The sequence below is a fragment of the Chiloscyllium plagiosum genome, chromosome 5 (genome assembly GCF_004010195.1).
Source record: "Chiloscyllium plagiosum isolate BGI_BamShark_2017 chromosome 5, ASM401019v2, whole genome shotgun sequence".
Lineage (NCBI taxonomy): Eukaryota > Metazoa > Chordata > Chondrichthyes > Orectolobiformes > Hemiscylliidae > Chiloscyllium > Chiloscyllium plagiosum.
In genome coordinates, this window is record NC_057714.1 from 109827065 (window position 1) to 109849391 (window position 22327).

The following is a 22327-nucleotide window of genomic DNA, read 5'->3' on the forward strand; positions in this document are numbered from 1 at the left end:
TATCTTCTTTGTTTCTATATCTTATGCTCTGTAAAAATTCCAAGGGGAGCACCCTACAGCCATTATTAACTAAAATTAAACAACAGTTTAATTAAAAATTAAATTTAAAGACAAAACATTTAATTACACAAATACGGGTGGCAGGTCAGAAGATTGGGCAGAATGTGAAAGAACAAAGCATGTCTGATAGATTAATAAAGGGGAAATTTAGAGAGAAAAGTAGCTAGAAAGATAGTAAGAGTTTCTAAAAATGAGTATTTTTAAAAATAAGTAAGCAAAGTGAGCAATGAACAGGTCTTCAATATAAAGCAAACAAATAACATCCCAGAAATAATGGTAAATCAGGAAATACAGGGATGGAGGAATCCAAGAAAATTACAATCACCAGGGAAACAGTACCGAGTAAATCATTGGCACTGTAGTCGGACAACTCCCCAGCCACTAATGGACTTAAAAACAAAAAATTGGAACAGGAAAATGTCAATGTGATTATACGGTGTTGGTTGATCAGCCACAATGTTCCTGTTTTTTCCCCTTTGATCCCTAATCTTATCTATTCCCTCCTTGAAACTGCTTTCGATGGCAAAACATTCCACAGACCTGCCACTTCTGGGTGAAGAAATTTCTCCTCATTCTCAGTCTTAAAAGGCCAATTCTTATTACACTGTGATCCTTGGTAATGGGTTCCCCAGTCATTGGGAACATCTGTCCTGTGTTTACCCAATGAAATCCTGTTAGAATTACCTAGATTTCTATGAGATCCGATACTTCTATTCAAGTGCATTCTAGTATCTTAAAAGAAGTGGCTAGTGAGACAGTTGATTCATTGGTTTAAATTTCCAAACTTTGAGACGCAGGAAAGGTTCCATTAAATTGAAAGCCAGTGAATGTATCTCCTTTATTTAAAAGGAGGGGGGGAAACAAAGCAGGAAATTATAAAAATCATTTAGCTAGTCACCTGTCATAAGAAAGATGATAGGAGTTTGGGGTGGAATGGTACGGAGAGGAAGGATTGATTCTCAGTTAGCTAGGCAGTGGTTTGTGATGCAGACGGACACCAATAGTGCAAGTTCCATTCCCGCACTAGCTGAGGTCACTATGAAGGTATCACCTTCTCATCCTCACACCTAGTTCAGGTTAAATCACCAGTCATCTCTCTCTAATCTCAGAGCAGCTATGAGACTTTGGCAACTTTAAATGTCAATAATCCCAATGGGGTAAATTAAGGCAGGGCAACGTTTTTTTTAGTTCTGCTTGATGACTTGGAAATTTTCAAAGCCCTTTGGTGAAAAGGAAAAATGTTTGTCCAGTTTACTGGAGTTCAAGGAGGAGGAATATAGTAATGACCTGTGGGTAAAGGGGAAACAATGGATGCAGTGTGCTTAGGTTTCTAGAAGATTTTTTTAAATTCACTGGGCATTGCTAGATGTGCCAGCAATTATTACCTCTGAAAGTGTGCAGATGAAGTTGGGTTGGAGGGTGAACTGCAATGAGGACACAGAGATCCTTCAGCATGATCTGGGTGAGTGGGCAAATTATTGGCAGTGTAATTGGATAAATGTGAGGTTATTTCTTTGGAAGGAAATCCAAGGCAGCAGATTACTATCTGAAGGCTTTAAATTGGGAGACGGCAGTGTGCAGTGGAACCTGGGTGTCCTTGTGCACCAGTCATAGAGTCATAGAGATGTACAGCACGGAAACAGACCCTTTGGTCAAACCCATCCATGCCAACCAGATATCCTAACCTAATCTAGTCCCATTTGCCTGCACTTAGTCCATATCCCTCTAAACTCTTACTATTCATGTACTCATAGATATGCCTTTTAAATGCTGCAATTGTACCAGCTTGTCCTCTGACAATTCACTCCACACACACACCACCCTCTGCGTGAAAAAGTTGCCCCTTAGGTCCCTTTCATATTTTTTCCCTCTCACCCTAAATCTATCTGTCTAGTTCTGGATTGCCCTACCCTGGGGAAAAGACTTTGTCTACTTATCCTATCCATGCTCAAGATTTTATAAATGATTTTATAAGGTCACTCCTCAGCCTCCAGGGAAAACAGCCCCAGCCTGTTCAGCCTCTCCCAGTAGCTAAAACCGTCCAATCCTGGCAACATCCTTGTAAATCTTTTCTGAACCCTTTCAAGTTTCACAATATCCTTCCAATAGGAAGGAGACCAGAATTGCATGCAATATTGCAAAAGTGGCCTAACCAATGTCCTGTACAGCCACAACATGACCTCCCAACTCCTAGACTCAATACTCTGACCAATAAAGGAAATCATACCAAACACCTTCTTCACTATCCTACTTATCTGCACCTCTAATTTCAAGGAGCTATGAACCTGCACTCCAAGGTCTCTTTGTTCAGCAACACTCCCTAGGACCTTACCATTAAGTGTAGAAGTCCTGCTAAGATATGCTTTTCCAAAATGCAGCGCTCACATTTATCTAAATTAAACTCAATCTGCCACTCCTCAGCCCATTGGCAGATCTGTACTCTGAGGTGATCTTCTCCACTGTCCACTACACCTCCAATTTTGGTGTCATCTGCAAACTTACTAAGTATACCTCCTATGTTCACATCCAAATCATTTATATAAATGATGAAAAGTATTGGACCCAGCACCGATCCTTGTGGCACTCCACTGGTCACACGCCTCCAGTCTGAAAAGCAACCGTCCACCACCACCACCCTCTGTCTTCTACCTCTAAGCCAGTTCTGTATCCAAATGGCTAGTCCTCTCTGCATTCCATGAGATCTAACCTTGCTAATCAGACCCATGGGGAACCTTGTCAAACGCCTTACTGAAGTCTATATAGATCACATCCACTGCTTTGCCCGCATCAATTCTCTCGTTACTTCTTCAATAAACTTAATTAAGTTTGTGAGATATGATTTCCCACGCACAAAACCATGTTGACTATCCCTAATCAGTCCTTGCCTTTCCAAATACATGTACATCCTGTCCCTCAGAATTCCCTCCAACAACTTGTCCACAACTAATGTCAGGACCACCAGTCTATAATTCCCTGTCTTTTCCTTACCATCTTTCTTAAAAGTGGCACCACATTAGCCACCCTCCAGTCTTCCGGCACCTCACTTCTGACTATACAAATATTTTAGCAAGGGGCCAAGTAATTGCTTCCCTTGCTTCCCACAGAGTTCTAGGGTACACCTTTATCCACTTTTATGCACTGAAGGCAAGCATGCAGGTGCAGCAGGCAGTAAAGAAGGTAAATGGTATGCTGGCCTTCATTGCGAGATGTTTGGAGTACAGGAGCAGGGATGCATTGTTGCAGTTATACAGGGCCTCGGTGATGCCAAACCTAGAATATTGGGTGCAGTTTTGGTCTCCTTTTCTGAGGAAGGATGCTTTTACTCTCAAGGGAGTGCAGTGAAAGTTTACCAGGCTGATTCCAGGGATGGCAGGAATGACATATGAGGAGAAATTGATTAGTTTAGGGTTGGTTTTGCTGGTGCTCAGATGAGTGAGAGGGTATCGCATAGAGACTTATAAAATTCCAACAGGACTAGACAAGATAGATGCTGGGAGGATATTCCTGATGGCGGGTGCACCTAGAACCAGGGCTCATAGTCTGAGGATTTGGGGTGGACCATTTAGGATGAAGGTGAGGAAACATTTCTTCACCCAAAAAGAGTGGCGAGCCTGTGGAATTCATTACCACAGGAAGTAGCTGATGCCGAAATTTTGAATGTATTCAAGAGGCGGCCTGAAATAGCACTTGGGGCGAACGGGATCAAAAGGTTATGGGAAGAAAACAGGACTAGACTATTGAGTTGGACAATCAGCCCTGATCATGGTGAATGGAGGAGCAGACTTGAAGGGCCAAATGGCCATCTCCTGCTCCTTTCCTATGTTTCTATCTGTACTTGCCCTTGAGAAAGTGGTGGTGAGCCACCTTTTTAAACCACGGCAGTCCACGTGCTATTAGGGAGGGAATGCAAGGATTTTGACCCAACAACATTGAGGAAACAGACCCTGAAGGTGCCCCAAGGGTTATTGTGGAAAATAAAATCTCATGCTGTAGGTATAACATATTCACATTGATAGAAGGCTGGCTTGTTAACAAGAAACAAAATAGGCATAAATGGATCATGTTTTGTTTGGAAACTTAATTTAGTAACTATACCCTTGTACTTCAACAGCCATTTATATAAACGATAAACTGTTGAGATATCAGCACTCATCCGTGTAACACACCAGTCGTTGCATCTTGCCAACCAGCAGAAGAACCACTGATGCCTAACAAGTGCTTTACGTTATTTAATCGACTTTTTAAATTTTTGCAACAACTTTGGGAATCTGATTTTAAGTTAAATAAAATGGGTGCTCACCTCTACCATTTTCTTCACCTCGCCTTGGATTTCTTGTTGTATCTGTAAAACAACTCACACCATCAAGTAAATGTCACTTAGAACAAAGTATATTCACAAACATCCAAGGCCAATTATCCTAACCGCATGCATTAACAAATTAGTCTCAACAAGAAGGCCCCCTGAAAATGTCTGATTAATCAGTTTTGATGCAAGCAAAACAATATCATTTACTGGAGAAGAAATGTATTTAATAACTTATGAATCTGACCATAAGCGTTGCTCAGAATATTCGGAATAAAGTAGCTTAAAATTACTTGAACCAAGTCTTAGCCAGGACAAATTTGAAGTGTCCACTGTGAATTCAGGTTTTTTTTAAAAAATCAGCAGCACAATCTGTAATTTATCATACATCCGAAATATGAACACCTGCCGAATAGCAGGTAGACCAAGACCACTGAAGACAGACAATTGCTTTGCAAAGTCTGAGCTAGAAAGAGAAGGATTAAAAGAGTTACTAACGAGAAACGCTGAATCCAAAAACTTGATCATACTCCTCCAAAAGCAGCTTCAGTAGAGTACTCTTGCCTGCTCCAGAAGGTCCACTAACCACCACTGGCCTGGGCTTTGCCATTACTGGAAAATTAAAAAAAAATTGTTCATAACTCATTAGATGGGTCCAGCATTGTCCAGAGCTGCATGGAAGGAATTCCAGCCCACACATAAGCATAATAGGTTCAATTACCACATCCATCATAGAGAGGTGCCTCAGTTCTAAGTTTCATGTCCACTTAGAGGGATCTTTACCATTACCCCTCCAGCTCCCAAGACGGGGAATAAACTAACACAGGAAGTGATCGGTACAAGTGCAGACCGTTCAGAAGAGATGTTAGAAAGCACTTCTACATACAAAAGGTGCTTGGAACTCTCTTCCACAAACAGCAGTGGATATAAGGACAGATATTAATTGTAAATCTGAGAAAGATAATATCTTTGCTTCACAATATAAATTATAGGATATGGGCCAAAGGCAGGTATATGGAATTAGCCACAAGTCAGCCATGATCATACTGAATGTTGGAGCAGGCATAAGGGGCTGAATTGCCTATACCTGCACCTACTTAAATGTTGGCTGAGGAACATATATTCAAAGTATCTAACATCATATCAGCATAAGCATTGGAGACACAGTAGAACTGAAAATATTCTATTTTATAGCAACACAACCTATTTATCCCATAACTTAGTCATAATGCAGAAAATAATCTATTTATATATTTGAGTCTCTCATGACCCACAGTAAACTGAAATCAACAAAAAAAGACAATGTCTCCCAATAACGTCATTATTTTAGCAAAACAAATGAGTGGAGAATAGTCACACAACAAAACTATGCATAAATCAATGAAATTGTTCCTGTGGACAGAAAAACACTTTGCAGGTTGCCTCAAACCACTCCTACCACCAACAGACTTCCAACCAGCAATTAATCATTCAAGTTAAATCTGGAACTAGATCTGTTATCAGATGTGCTCACATAAGTAAAGGGTAATCTCAATTATCTGAACGACACGGACAGGGAGTATTTTATTCAGATAATCTAATGTTCAGATAACATGGTTTACCCAAGCATCAGGACATTGAGATCTTGTTTAGATAATCTGAAATCCGGATAATCGATGTTCAGATAATAGAGGCTGTACTGTATAGTGAACAGTGAAACATTAAGCTTATGGCACTATCTTAGGTACAAACGTACCTAGATATCGACTCTTAGGAATAAAATGAGAGAAATAAAGAAATTTAAAAATCCAGACCTTAACGACATCTTAGCTAGAAAAGTTATCTAAATGCAAAATCTGTAGAATAAATTAGAAGTATATAGAAATAAAAAGTTCAGAATTACAGTCCTTCAAAGCAGAGATGATGGAGCAGACAAGTGCACGCTAGCTTCCAGTCCATGCTGGGTTTCACCTCGAGGCCTGGAGTCCACATTGGCTTCACCCTGGACATCGCTGATGCCACCCGAGGATGGGAAGTGAGAAAGAAGAAAAAAAAGACAAAAAAAAAGAAACAGACGAAGCAAAAGAGCTCTGACTTAGCAGTCCTACTCCACTGTCATCTCAGAATATGTCATGCGTCACACAGCTCAAAACCACATACTGACACAACTCAAGTTCAGAAAGATGAACCTTCAGTCTTCATGGAAAAATAACCAGAAAAGTAAACATTTCAAGCACGCACAATTACGATTAAACTGAAATGCAGGATGAGATTATTAAAATAGCTCAAAGTTCTTCCATCCGTCACACATGCCTCCTGCAACATTTGCACTTTAAATTCAATAAATGCTATCATTTAATCTTGCACTTTGACCTTTTAATAACTTGACTTCACTTGGATAAATAACTTCAAGTTAATAACAAAACTAAAACCATATTCCAGACAGTAGTAACATATGTGAATTTAATGTCCCGTCTGCCAACCCGCTGTGATTTAAGCTTGACTTGGGTGCGTGGTATTCATGGTATGAGTAAATGGATTACAGCACCACAAAGTAGTAGTTACAGAAGTCACAGTTTTAGTTATGGACTCAGACAGATTTCCAGTTCAGATACTATTAATTTCTGATTGAGAACAATCTTGTGTTGACATCAAGTTTTCAGAATAGGTACATTCCTTTCTCACATTTCTTCGCTTATCCAAGGACATTAATTGCTTAACATGTAAATCCCATAATTTCTTTCAAGTCACAGGTCCGAGCCAACTTCAGATTTTTTTCAGTGGATAAAAAATGTGACATGTCAGCTCAGACAATGCATTTTATAAATTCCTACTTTGGAAATAAAACCAGTTTCACTCTAAGTTGGGATACAGAGACTCTAAAGTCACAACTTTAATGCATTGTCTGAGCTGAGATATCATCTCTTTGTTTAAATCCACTGATAAAACCGTAAGTTACCATGGGGCTGTGACTTGAAAAGAATTCTGGGATCTACTATTAATCAATCGAAACGTACATCCCTATTCGAAGTAATTAAAGACTTAACAGCCATCTAAGTTTGTCTAGTACATCACATCAGTTGTATGACACTTTGATCTTTTACTTATAAATTTTGTGTGCTATGTACCTGCCCCACTAGCTACCTGACGAAGCAGCAGCACTCCGAAAGCTTCAAATAAACCTGTTGCCTTATAACCTGGTATTGCAGGATTTTAAAGGTAGTTCAAGAAGGCAGCATATCACCACCTTCTCAAGGACAAATATCGATGGACAAAAGATGCTGGCCAGCTGGAACACCCACGTCCCATGAATGAATACAAAAAGAAACAAGTTACCAGAATAACTGCCAGACACCCAGCACATGATAAGCAGAAAACTGTTTCAATTTTGAAAAGACCAAAGTGATCGATTTTGGCTCTTACACAAAATTCACTTCTTGGCCAAGGATTCTGCTCCTCATCCTTGCAAATACCAGAGACTGAACCACACTGTTCACTATCTTGGTGTCACAGCAGACACTAGAACAAGTTTTCAAACACGAGACTAGTGTTATAGCAACATCTCAACCTCAAACTTTTCACCTTTATATTAAAATCCCTCCACAACCTTAAAATTTGAGAAAAAAAACAAACAGGTTTCTCACACTCAAAACTTTCCACATTTGCTGGCTGTTGCAAAATGTTAAATGTAACATACATTTCTCATTTTCCTAAAAGTAACAGCAAATCTTCATGTCATCAATTTCCTTTAAAATTTAATTCCAAATACTTGACAGGGCCATGGAACATTAGAAGAACCAATCCTTTAAGCTGCTGCTGCTAAACACAGTATTGTGATCCTTACAAAATAGGATACAACCATTTCAATTTGCAAAAATTTAAAGGGGTCCATTTCAGGAGGAAACCTAACCAAACCGTGAAATTTCTTCAAGAGGTTGCATGAATTGTAACCTCTATGAACGTTAACATTGTGCTAAGTATGCAATAGTAATTGCTGCAGACTACACTAAAAGATAATCTGTTTCCAATACTCGTATACATTGGATGCAACATTAATTCATTCACTTGTTCACAGCTAGCTTACCGTTTATATAGTTGTTCACCCTCTGATGGCGACTGCTTTCAGTTCAAACTCTGCGAACACCAAAAGACAAAGCACTGTAGTAGTGTCGCACGTCTCCAGTCTTAATTAATTACAGATTCACTTGCTCACGTGAACACATCTAAATCTTCAAGCAGGGCAAACAGCTAATCTGAACAAGGTTAACCTCCTTGAAAAGAAAGGCATGCATTTCAGTCGCCCATTTTAAAATTAGTGCAATGCCCAGAAAGTTTGTGAAAAATGACAAAGTTTCACATTTGGAGATATTTTTCTCACAAAAAATTAAGCAACATTGGACTATAATATGAATGTACATTTGAACTGTTCTATTTTTACTTTTTCTAAGCATGCAATTCACAACTGAACCCTAGACAGTTTGACTTCAGATGCTACAGGAAAAAAGACCAGTGGTAGAATTTTAACATACTCCTTGCAACTCAAGTCTTGTGCCAAAGAAACCAAACTTGTAATTTCCATAAAGAGCCCCTTCCGCTGTCCACACCACACAAAAGGCTGCCTGATGAATGACTAGTGCAGAACTATTCAGAATTAGAAAGCAGTAGTTCTCTCATTTAAAAATCTACAAATAGATTCAAACATGTTTGAAATAAAGATCTGAAAAAAAAAACAGGGATACATGAACAGCAAATATTGAAGTGACACCATTGCTCAAAATAACTTCATATGATGGAATACTGGATCGACCGGACTTGTACCCACTGAAATTTCGAAGAATCTCATAGAAACATAAAATCATGATGGGACTGGATAGGCTAGATGCGGGAAGAATATTCCCTATGTTGGAGAAGTGCAGGACTCGGGGTCACAGCCTAAGAATGAGAGGTAAGCCATTCAGGACTGAGATGAAGAAGAATTTCTTTACTCGAGATTTGAGAACGTGTGGAATTGTCTGCCACAGAAAGCTGTTGGAGCCAGTTCATTAGATATATTCAAGAGGGAGCTGGACATGGCCCTTGTGGCTACAGGAATCAAGGGATATGGAGAGAAAGCAGGAGTGGGACACTGAGATTGCATGATCAGCCTTGGTGGTGCAGACTCAAAGGGCCAAATGCCCACTCTTGCACCTTTCAATGAATCTATAAAATCCAACTAGGTCAGCTAAATACACAGGGGCTAATCATGCTGAAAAAACAGTGCAATCGTTAGTAATATGCACATCAGACAGTAAGTTTACAAGGTGAAGAGAGGCAAGCTCTACAGTCAACTGATAGTACTCAGTTATAACTGCTTCACACTAACGGCGTTCCATTATAAGGTTATTTTTAAAATGGGGAATATTAATTACCCATTAAATGTTCTGCTGGAAATTAGATTGGTACACTTATCCTTTGAAGTAATAGTGATGGTTGTTAATACAATGTCAATCACCTTCACTGAAAAGGAATAATTTAGTTCAAAGTTTCGTTGCTAGATGTGTTTCTTCCTTTCCTTTATTCTTTTTCCCCAACCCATCCCCTCAATGTAACCTTTCTTAACCCTGTCTTCTGAATTACATTTGCTTTTAGTTTACTCTTCAATTCTGAGTTTTCCTTTCTCTATCAATATCAACAGTTTGGCTGAAGTGTCCATATGTATAAATTTGCCGATATTACTAGCGTAGAAAAGTAAATTGTCAAGAGGAGGAAGAGTCTACAAAGAAGTACATTAGTTTGTGGGCAAAAATGGGACTTCGCAATATGGGAAAATGTTGGCAGGGATACCAGGAAAATAGTATAATATTTAAATGGAGAGATGTTGCAGGATTCGGTGGTACAAAGGGATCTGAGCATCCAAAGATGTGCAGGCTAGGTGAATTGGCTATGCTGAATTGCCCATAGTGTTCACGGGTGTGTAGGTTAGGTGCATTAGTCAGGGATAAATGTAGAGTAATGGAGATTGGGCTTGGGTAGGATACTCTTCAGAAGGTCGGTGTGGACTCGTTGGGCTGAAGGGCCTGTTTCCACACTGTAGGGATTGTATGATTCTATGATCCTGTACATGAGTCTCAAAAGCTAGTACACATATACAGTAAGTTATTAGGAAGGCAGACAGAATGTTGGTGGAAATCAACTAGGAGAAAGTGAAGTCTGCAGATGCTGGAGATCAGAATCGAGAGTGTGTTGCTGGAAAAGCACAGAAGGTCTGGCAGCATCCGAGGAGCAGGAGAATCGACGTTTCAAGCCAGGGTTTCCTGATGAAGGGTTCCGACCCGAAACGTCGATTCTCTGGCTCCTCAGATACTGCCTGCGCTGTTGTGCTTTTCCAGCAACACACTCATGACTCAAGACAGAATGTTGGTGCTTGTTGCATGGGAAATGTACTGTAAAAGAGAGGTTTTAATGCAACTATTGTTCAGACATGTCGAATACCACATACAGTTTTAGTGCCCTTTTTTGAAAAATATATAATTGCATTAGAAACAGTTGATTTGACTCATTCGTGGATGAAGGGATAGCCACATGGAGAAACCTACCGTGTCGGCCTATATCCATTGGAAGTTAGTTGAATGAGAGATGACCATAAAAGATCCTGAGGGAACTTGATAGGATGGTTACTGGCACAATGTTTCTTTTTGTGGGAGGGTTGGAACTAGGAAGCATCTCCTTTTAAGATGGAGATGAGGAGAATTTTGTTGAGGGTCATTGACCTATAGACTTCTCTTCCCTATAAGGTAACGGAAATGGTCATTAAATTTACTTGAGGCTGAATTGCACAGATTTTTGATATTGAAAGGGGTCAAAGGTTGTTGAGAGGGGAATGGCAAACAGGAAAGCTCAGCAAAGATCACAGATTGGCCATTATCGTATTGAATAGCACAGGAGAATCATGGGACCCACAGAGTGTGTGCATGTGGGTGTGGGTGCAGGGCAGGGCACGGCAGGTGCACATATATAGGAAAGCACAAAGTGTGTCAAATTGGCCATTTACTTCTGGCTGACTCATCACTATCCACGTCATTCACGGGCTGGGAAAATCCAGCCTTTCATTTTAGGCATGATCAAGATATTCAAAGAATCTAATAATCTTAAGCAAGGAAATTTGTTACTATAATCAGGTTAAATTGCCACCTGTCCATTTTCAAAATCCACGTAAATACTTGACTTCCTGACTGCATTAAGTAGTAGGGTAATGACTACTTACTTGCAATATCCTCATGAGAACCTCACTTGACTCTGCTTTTTTCTTAAGATTAGGGTCAACTGTAACTAAAGGATTATTTGGAACTCATTCTATAAATCAAGGCAAACTACATTCATAATTAATCCTAAACCTGAAGAGAAAGGATTAACATTAGTAGCATAATAGGATACAGTAGTTAAACTCATAGAAGGATACCCATCAATAGCTGAGAACCAGAAGGTCAAGTGAAATTTTATATCTGAAACAAAAACAAATTGCTGAGGAAACTCAGCAGCTCTGACAGCTGGAGGTTGTCTTGTAGGTGTTACTGACAGCATGTGTGGAGAGAAAACAGTTAAAATTTTGGGTCCAGTGACTCTTCTCCAGGTACCCAAAATGTTAACTCTCCTTTCTGCTGGCAGACCTACTGAGTTTTCCCAGCAATTTTTGTTTCTGATTTCCAGCATCTACAGGTCTTTTTTTTTTGTTTATAATAAGACCAGCAACATCCAAACTTGTGTAACTGGTTACCAAAGACAGCCATCAGATCCACATATAATTATTCAGAAATGCAAGTTCCCATATCCAAAACCCTCATACTGTACACACAATGAAACTGTCAGATGCACTAAAGGAACTGAGAAAATCCATACCCAAACAATCGCAACTTTGAAAAGTGAGATAAATACAAATAAAAAGACCGCCCCCAAAGCGGAAAGCAAGACCTCAAAGTGAGGACTGCACCTCACAACCCAAGCTAAGGTACAAAAGAACCATTCACAAAATCCTAGTCTCCCCATCCTGCTCACAGTACAATATAATCAACTCTTCAGATACTCTGTGCACAAAAGGAGTCATAAACGTCATGAGGCACTTCACAGGAATGACTGTGAAAACCAACATTAAGGCACACAAGGACGTATTAGGACAGCTATTAGCAAGAAAGCATTTTAATAGGGGAGAAAGCAAGTGATTTTGGGAGGAAATTCCGGAATGCAGTATTTTGGCAGGGGAAGGAATGGTGGCGTGATTAAAATGAAGGTATTAAGAGGCCAGAATCAGAGGAATGCAGAGATCTTAGAGCTTTGTCAGATTGAAGGAGATTATAGACATAGGTGAGGCCATTGAGGAATTAGAAAGAAGGTTGTGAATTTAAAAAAAGATATTGACAGAAGGGAGTTAATGTAGGTCAACAAGAACAAGGACATGATGCAGTTTAGGATACAGACTACAAACCTCTCCTTTCTCCATATCTAATTATGTCTGTAATAGTGGAGAAAAAAATGAACATTGCACAAAATTGCTGTAGATTTGCTTTGACTGGCAAGCTTTATTGCAGGTATTTTATGCAAGGTTTTTAAACCTTGCTTGCCTTAGGGATTTAATTTTTTTCTTTACTGTGTCCATGGGTATTACTCATCTTTAAATCCAAAACGGAAATAAATTCTGACCAAGTCCCAAAAAATTGAAATGCTTCTGTACAGCATAAAAACTAACAGCAAAATGCAATAATTCCAGTCATGACTGATTTGCCGGTTACACTGGAAAATTTGATGTAAACAAGGAGCAATTTGTGAACTACAAGTAGTCAGCTGCACATGAAAGAATGGTCTCCTGCACACTTGACTTCCAAAGCAAAGTCCACTTAAAGCAACACGTTGCCAAAATCAGATTGCTGACCTTGAAATTACACTAGTATGAAGTATAGCCACAAAAGCACACATTCAATATTACAGATCACTGTGTGAATACAATGACTTGCGAAGTAATTACGTTCAATTGCAGTACTCAGTGAATAAAAGTGACCATAGCATTTTCGAAAATACACAGTGCAATTCATCATAGTTTTAGAGCTTGTAGAGGTTTCAGAGGTAGAGATTGGAAGAGATGAGGCGAAGGACAGATTTTAAAACAAGGATGATTTATTTATTAAATTGAGGCTGTGCCAGTCCAATGAATATCAGTGAGCATGAGTCAGGTGGTGCATTCATTGACTTCCTTGAAACATGATAAGTTGATCCAATATTATTTATTTATTGGTTACCCCTAGTTAGGCAAGAAGAATCGCACAGTTCAAGAAGACTCATTTCTCTGAAGGACATTAGTGAACTAGTGATGGAAATGTGTTGCTGGAAAAGCGCAGCAGGTCAGGCAGCATCTAGGGAACAGGAGAATCGACGAGTGAACTAGTGTTTTAATAAATAACACCCAGTTTCTGTCTGGTTGGATTGTTTTGATAGTTTAAGAGTGGTGACTTTAGTTAGTGGGTGGTGCTTGATGCAAATGGAGGGATACATTGGCTGTAACTTTCCAAAAATCCTTGGACATTGCAGAGATACCAGGGGATTGGAAGGCTGCCAATGTGACACCCCTGTTCAAAACAGGAGGGAGGCAAAATGTGGGGAATAATACGCTGATTAGCCTAACATGTACTGTTGGAAAAATGTTTGAATCCATTATTAATGAAGTAATAGCAGAATATTTGGAAAATCATTATTGAGTTAAGCAGAGCCTGCACCACTTGATAAAAGGGATATTGTTCTGACTAATTTATTAGAGCTTTCCAAGAAAGTCTCAACTAGAGTGGCGGCACGGTGGCACAGTGGTTAGCACTGCGGCCTCACAGCGCCAGAGACCCGAGTTCAACTCCCGCCTCAGGCGACTGACTGTGTGGAGATTGCACATTCTCCCAGTGTCTGTGTGGGTTTCCTCCCACAAACCAAAAATGTGCAGGTTAGGTGAATTGGCCATGCTAAATTGCCCGTAGTGTTAGGTGAAGGGGTAAATATAGGAGTATGGGTCTGAGTGGTATACGCTTCGGCGGGTCAGTGTGGACTTGTTGGGCCGAAGGGCCTGTTTCCACACTGTAAGTAATCTAATCTAATCTAGAGTGGATAGAGGGGAACCAGTAGATGTGTCGCTTTGGATTTCCAAAAGGTGTTCAACAAGATACTTCACAAAAGGTTAAATCATAAGAGCTCATGGTGTAGGAGGTAGTATATTGGCATAGATGGCTAAACAGGCAGGAAACAATAAGTGGGGGATAAGGGGTTCTTTTTCAAGTTGGCGACCTGTAAGCAGCAGGGTTTTATGGAGATCAGTGCTGGGACCACAACTGTTGACAATATATATTAATGACTTGGAGGAAGAAAGTGAACGTACTGTAGCCAAATTTGCAGACAGCAAATACAGGTGCAAAGACAAGTGAGGAGGGGTATTCAAAATGTTTACAGTAAGGTACTTATAGTTTTCAAAATTTGTAAGATTTGTAGCTCGGATACTCGTTGTTGTGGTTCTGTTCGCCTAGCTGGGAATTTGTGTTGCAGACGTTTCGTCCCCTGTCTAGGTGACATCCTCGGTGCTTGGGAGCCTCCTGTGAAGCGCTTCTGTGATGTTTCCTCCGGCACTTATAGTGATTTGTATCTGCCGCTTCTGGTTGTCAGTTCCAGCTGTCCGCTGCAGTGGCCGGTATATTGGGTCCAGGTCGATGTGCTTATTGATTGAATCTCAATTAATAAGCACATCGACCTGGACCCAATATACCGGCCACTGCAGCGGACAGCTGGAACTGACAACCGGAAGCGGCAGATACAAATCACTATAAATGCCGGAAGAAACATCACAGAAGCACTTCACATGAGGCTCCCAAGCACTGAGGATGTCACCTAGACAGGGGACGAAATATTTGCAACACAAATTCCCAGCTCGGCAAACAGAACCACAACAAAGTACTTATAGATTACATAAGAGGGAAAAATGTTAGCAAATTGAGTATAACGTTGAAATGTTAAATTATTAATTCTAGGAGAGAAAACAAAAGAAAGTAAAAGAGTATTATTTAAATGGAGAAAAGTTGCAGAAATCTGCACACTAAAGGGACTTGGGGCTACTTCATGTACAAAACATGGAAAGTTAGCAAACAGGTGCAGCACGCTATCAAAATGCTTGCTTTAAAGGTAGGTTTGGAGAATAAGAATACGGTGGCCTTATTGCAACTGTATAAGGTGCAGGTGAGACCACATCTGGAGTACTGTGAGCAGGTTTGGTCCCTTTATTTAAGAAAATATACTTTTTCACTGGAAGCAGTTCAGAGAAGGTTCATCAGGATGATCCCTATTATGGAGGGATTGTCTTATAAGCAAAAGTTACACAGATTGGGAATGTACACATTGGAATTTAGAAGAATGAGAGATTCTCTCATTGAAACAAAGATTCTGAAGGAGCTTTACAGAGTAAATACTGAAAGAATGCTTCCCCTTATGGGAATGTCTTGGATCAGAGAGTATAATGTAATAAGAAAGAGATGAGGAAGACTTCCTTCTCTCAGAGGTTTGTGATCTTAAAGACTTAACTTGCTCTGCTGACCTGCAGGAAATTGGATGTCCCAAGGCTAGGATGGGATGCTTCTGACCTGCAGATAGATTGTAAGAAATTACATTATCATCTCCTATTAATCAGTGGTGGTCATGAAGTGCTTTGGGGCTGGTCATGGCATTAATCAACTTCAGAATCCCCACTACTCTTGACCCACTCCAATTTGCCTATCAGACAACAGATTCACATCAGATGCCATATCACTTGCCCTTTATTTCTCCCCAGAACATCTTGACATCAAGGACAGCTACATAAGAATCCTATTCATTGAGTACAGCTCAGCCTTCAAGACTATTATCCCCTCGAGATGGATTACTAAACTTAGTGATCTCGGACTTTGGAGCGTTGGGAGGCTGAGGGGTGACCTAATAGAGGTTTACAAAATTATGAGGGGCATGGATAGGATAAATAGACAAAGTCTTTTCCCTGGGGTCAGGGAGTCCAGAACTAGAGGGCATAGGTTTAGGGTCAGAGGGGAAAGATATAAAAGCAACCTAAGAGGCAACTTTTTCTCACAGAGGATGGTACGTGTATGGAATGAGCTGCCTGAGGAAGTGGTTACAATTGCAAAATTTAAAAGGCATTTGGATGGGTATATGAATAGGAAGGGTTTGAAGGGTACTGGCAGGTGGGACTAGGTTGGGTTGGGATATCTGGTCAGCATGAATGGGTTGGACCGAAGAGTCCGTTTCCATGCTGTACATCTCTATGACTCTATAACTGGATCCTCAGTTTCCTGACCCACAGGCCACAATCAATGAAGATTGGGGACAATACTTCATCCTCACTAACACTCAACACTGGAGCCCCCAGGGGTGTGTACTCAGCCCCCTACTGTACTCACTGTATACCCATGACTGTGTCGCCAAATACCAGACTAATGCCATTCATAAGTTTGCTGATGACACCACCATTGTTGGTGGAATCTCAGATGGCGACGAAACAGACTACAGACGGGAGGTGGAAGATCTGGAAAAATGGTGCACTGAGAACAACCTAGCTCTCAATGCTGGCAAAACCAAGCAACTCATTATTGACTTTAGGCAGGATATTTTTCACGCCCCCCTCCACATCAACAGCCTAGAGGTGGAACAAGTGGAGAGTGTCAAGCTCCTTGGAGTGGTCATCCACAACAAACTTTCTTGGACTCTTCATGTGGATGCACTGGCTACAAAGGCCCAATGTCTCTTCTTCCTGATAAAGAGCTTTTGCCCAAAACGTCAATTTTCCTGCTCCTCAATGCTGCCTGACCTGCTGTGTTTTTCCAGCACCACTCTAATCTAGACTCTGGTTTCCAGCATCTGCAGTATTCACTTTTGCCTACATTTTATAGGTGCACCATAGAGAGCATTCTGTCTGGATGTATCACTACCTGGTATGGCAACTGTACCAATCAAGATCATAGACGGTTACAGAGAGTGGTGAACTCAGACTGGACAATCACAAAGGCCAACCTCCCATCTACCACGCCCGCTGTCAAGAAAGGCTGCCAGCATTTTCAAAGATCCATCCCACCCTGGCAATGTTTTTCTACACCCTCTACCATCGGGGAGAAGGTATAGAAACCTGAACACATGCACCAGCCGGTTTCAAAACAGTTTCTACCCTACTGTTGTTAGAATACTGAATGGACTCTCAAATTCTTAACATTCACCTGTACCTATGTTTTTGTTTTTGCCGCTGTTTACCTATTACTTATCTATGCTACTTAACTCTGCGATCTGCCTATTTTGCTCGCAAGATAAAGCTTTTCACGGTTCCTCGATACACGTGGGCGGCACGGTGGCACAGTGGTTAGCACTGCTGCCTCACAGCGCCAGAGACCCGGGTTCAATTCCTGCCTCAGGCGACTGACTGTTTGGAGTTTGCACATTCTCCCCATGTCTGCGTGGGTTTCCTCCGGGTGCTCTGGTTTCCTCCCACAGACCAAAAATGTGCAGGTTAGGTGAATTGGCCATGCTAAATTGCCCGTAGTGTTAGGTGCAGGGGTAAATGTAGGGGAATGGGTCTGGGTGGGTGCGCTTCGGCGGGTCGGTGTGGACTTGTTGGGCCGAAGGGCCTGTTTCCACACTGTAAGTAATCTAATCTAATCTAAAAAAAACATTTAAAAATGTGACAATAAATTCAATTCAATTCAGCTATTTCCTTGCCATTCAGAGCTATTTGCATTTTCATCCCCTATTCAAAAATCAATAGGAGCACTGCAGTTGGAATTTGACTACTCTCCTATGGTCACAAAAAAAATTCACACCAGATTTGCCCATTAGGAATGATTTGCATTACATGCGGAGATGATGTGGTTACTGCACTATGTTTTGAGTGGCATGTGACTGTGAGGGAGTGGCTGGGGTTTGTCTTGTATGTACAACTGACTGTGATGTAAAGATTTTGTACAAAGGAAGGAGTGCTACCTTTGCTCGGGAAACTTACCTGGACACGCCTCACAAGCATGGCAAGGAGTGTTCAAAGTTTCTCCAAAGCTTGTATTGTACTGCGCTTAATAAAATTTTGTTTGTTCACAGATGTTAGTGTTTTGCAGTTGCATCAAGTGTGTAAGAATCTCAGGAAAAAGAACCTAACAGGTTGAGTGTCTTTGGGGGTGGAAAAAGTGGGATGAAAGGAATGGGGTGGCATGAGAAAAATAGAACAACACTATAAAGAGAGAATGAGATAACTGTGGCAGGGACAATCATTTGAAAGCTGTGTGCTAAAATTTAAGGTGCATGAGATTTCATTCTGAACATTTTAGTAAAGCTGTCAAATAAAAAGCCATGAATGCATTGATTAATTTGTAGAATCCTTTAAATGCATATACAAATCATGCGCAATTACAACAAGGGGTGTTGGACAGAGGCAAGATGTGTAGAGAGTGACAGCTTCAGAATCAAAGTTGGATAGGACCAATGATTGGCACCAAGTCTCTTCCTCTTCCTAAATGTCATAGAAATTCTCACTGAGCAAGTGTCATTGTCAATTATGTTTGCAAAGGAAAGCAAACTAAGCGGTGGGAATGATATTTTCAAAACCCAGTTTTCTATATAAGGTTAAGACCCAATATATAGCCTGTCAGATTAAGCTATGAAAGAGAATCAGAGTAAAGTTGCAAAAGTATGGGCAAAGTTGTGAAAAAAGATGACTGGTTTCAAGTGCCTCGATCAGTGATATCAGAAGATGGACAGAGAGAGTCGAAATTAAGCACCAAATAAACTCAGGCTGGACTGACTAGAACAAATGCAGTGTAATTATTGAGAGATAGAAGTTTGCCTTTGAAAGGAAAAAGAAAGCTTGAGGAAACAGTTATGAGACCCGTCTGTTTTATACAACGGATATGTGAGCAAAATCAAGGGAAAGGAACAACAACTGAATACCAATGAGATGTGTTGTCAAGATGCAACTCTGGAGTTACAAGAAAGGGAAAGATCAAGAACCATTGTGGAAACATTGAAGAAAGTGAAATGGCATAGTCATCTGTTTCAGACAGAGAGAACATGCTGGGCAGACAAGTGATATGGATGGTGCTGACAGGATGATGAGGAATGAATAAGGCCAGATGGAAAGAGTCAGTTAATCATAACAGGGCAACATAAAGCATAGCGATTCCCAAAGAAGGGTGATCAAACAGCATTGTACTGACCCAAAGTAAACTGGCAGACTGTGAAAGAAGAATCTATTGATGAAGAAAGTAAACAGTCTACATCCTCCAGATGACACAGATGGCACAGGACCTAACCATAGTGCAGAGACTCAAAGAAAGATATAATATTGCTATGAAAATTGAATCATAAACAAAAGTCATTTTTATGATTATTGCTGAAATTATAATCTGTTATTTTAAAGGGAATAAGTGTGTTCATTCCTGAATAGAAACATAAAAGTAAATAATTCAACTCCTTGATCCGGCTCTACCATTCAACTCGATCATGTCTGATTAGCTATGTCATTTTTTTTAGCACTACATTCACATCCTCTCGTATCCACAGTGTGCTTTTGCTGTCTCCGACCTGCTTAATGACTCAGCTGCTACAACCTGGGCAGGGCATCGTGAAGATTTACCACCCTACAAATACAGTTTATTTTTTCAGCACTATCGCCACCTCAGTTTTTTTTAAAAATTCATTCATGGGTCACGGGCATTGCTGGCTAACCAGCATTTATCCCCTATCCCTAAATGCTTGACAAGGTGGTGGTCAGCTGCTTTCTTGAACTGCTGCAGTCCACATTGCATTAGGCAGTCTCACAATGCCCTTGGGGAGGGAATTCCAGGATTTTGACCCAGAGAGAGCAAGATCAAGAGGTGGAGGTCTGGAATACACTGCCTGGCAGGGTAATTGAGATGAGAACCCTCGCAACTATTAAAAAGTACTTGGATGAGCACTTGAAATATCATACATTCATCACTGGAGGGAGATTAGAACTGCATGTGGTATTCCAAAAGCAGCATGTACAGCCGCAACCTGACCTCCCGACTCCTGTATTCAATGCTGTGAGCAATAAAGGAAAGCATACCAAAAGCCTTCTTCACTATACTACATACCTGCAACTCCATTTTCAAAGAACTATGAACTTGTGCTCCAAGGTGTTTTTTGATCAGCAACACTCCCCATGACCTTACCGTTAAATGTATAAGTTCTGCCCTGATTTGCCTGTCCAAAATGCAACAGAGGTTTCCCTCCAACAACTTGCCCATTACTGATGTCAGGTTCACCAGTCTAATCATTCCTTGACTTTTCATTCCCATCTTTCTTAAATAATGGCACCACATTAGCCAACCTCTAGTATTCCAGCACCTCACATGTGGCTATCAATGCTCCAAGTATCTCAGCAAGGAGCCCACCAATCACTTCCCAACTCTTCCCAAAGATTTCTAGGGTACACCTGATCAGGTCCCGGGGATTTATCCATCTTTATGTACTTTAAGCCATTCAGCACCTCTTTATAATCTGGACATTTTTCAAGATATCGCTATTTATTTCCCCATGTTCTGTATCTTCCATATCCTTCTCCACAATAAACACTGATGCAAAATACTCATTTAGTAACTCACCCTTATCCTGCAGTTCCACATACAGGTGCCCTTGCTGATCTTTAAGGGGCCCTATTCTCTCCCTAATTATCCTTTCGTCCAGAATGTATTTGTAGAATCCCTTTGGCTTCTCCTTAACCCTATTTTCCAAATAGGGTTCCATTTTTGCACTCCTGACTTCCCTCTACCTTTATCTCCTACTACCTTTATCTCTTCTAGGGATTCACTCGATCTCTGCTGTCTATACTTCTTGTATGCTTCCTTCTTTTTCTTGACCAGAATCTCAATTTCTCTAGTCGTCCAGCATTCCTTACACCTATCAGCCTTGCCCTTCACCCTAACAGGAACATACAGTCTCTGGATTCTTAATATCTCACTTTTGAAGACTTTCCATTTTCTAGCCATCCCTTTACCTGCAAATATCCACCCCCCAGTCAACTTTTCAAAGTTCTTTTAGGAGAAACCGAGGACTGCAGATGCTGGATATCAGACTTGAGTGTGGTGCTGAAAAAGCACAGCAGGTCAGGCAACATCCGAGGAGCAGGAGAATCAATGTTTTGGGCAATCAATTCTCCTGCTCCTCGGATGCTGTCTGACCTGCTGTGTTTTCCAACACCACACTTCCGATTTTCAAAGTTCTTGCCTAATACTGCCAAAATTGGCCTTCCTCAAATTTAGAACTTAAACTTTTAGATCAAATCTATCCTCTTCCATCACTTTTTAAAAACTAATAGAATTATGGTCACCTGCCCCAAAGTGCTTCCCCATTGACACTTCAGTCACCTGTCCTGCCTTATTTCCCAACAGTAGATCAAGGTTTGCACCTTCTCTAATCGGTACGTTCACATACTGAATCAGAGAATCTTCTTGTACACACTTAAATTCCTCTCCACTCAAACTCTTAATACTATGGCAGTCCCAGTCTATGTCTGGAAAGTTAAGATCCCCTACCCATAACCACAGATAACTAAGATCTCCTTACAAATTTGTTTCTCAATTTCCCACTAATGGGGGATCTATAGTACAATCCCAATAAGGCGATCCTCCCTTTCTTATTCTCAATTCAACACAAACAACTTCAGTGAACGTATTCCTAGGAATATCCATAATATTATGCCTAATCAAAAACAGCACTCCTAATCTCTTGCACCCCCTTCTACTCTTCCAATAGCATCCATATCCTGGAACATTAAGATACCAGTCCTGTCCATCCCTGATCCACATCTCTATAATTGCTATGATACCCCAGTCCCACATTCCCAACCACGCTCTGAATTCATCTGCCTTACCTGTTAGGCCTCTTGCATTGAAATAAATGCAGTTAAATTTCAGTCCTACATCATTCCCTGCCTTATTCCTGCCTTCC

The 22327-nt window shown here is 40.7% G+C and overlaps 1 protein-coding gene across 7 annotated transcripts in view; it reads right to left on the bottom strand.

The window, feature by feature from the left end:
* Positions 1-22327, bottom strand: part of LOC122550134 (guanylate kinase-like) — a 49147-nt gene that overhangs the window by 18761 nt on the left and 8059 nt on the right. For 4 of the 7 annotated variants that reach the window (XM_043690768.1, XM_043690767.1, XM_043690771.1 and 1 more), the window contains exons 2-3: positions 4862-4975; positions 4361-4402 (exon numbers count right to left, since the gene is read on the bottom strand). In XM_043690768.1, the coding sequence (XP_043546703.1) occupies positions 4361-4402; positions 4862-4975 (156 nt within the window). Of the gene's footprint in view, positions 1-4360; positions 4403-4861; positions 4976-6245; positions 6488-8426; positions 8477-22327 lie in introns of those variants that run through there. The other 3 variants (XM_043690770.1, XM_043690772.1, XM_043690773.1) reach the window with 3 other exon arrangements.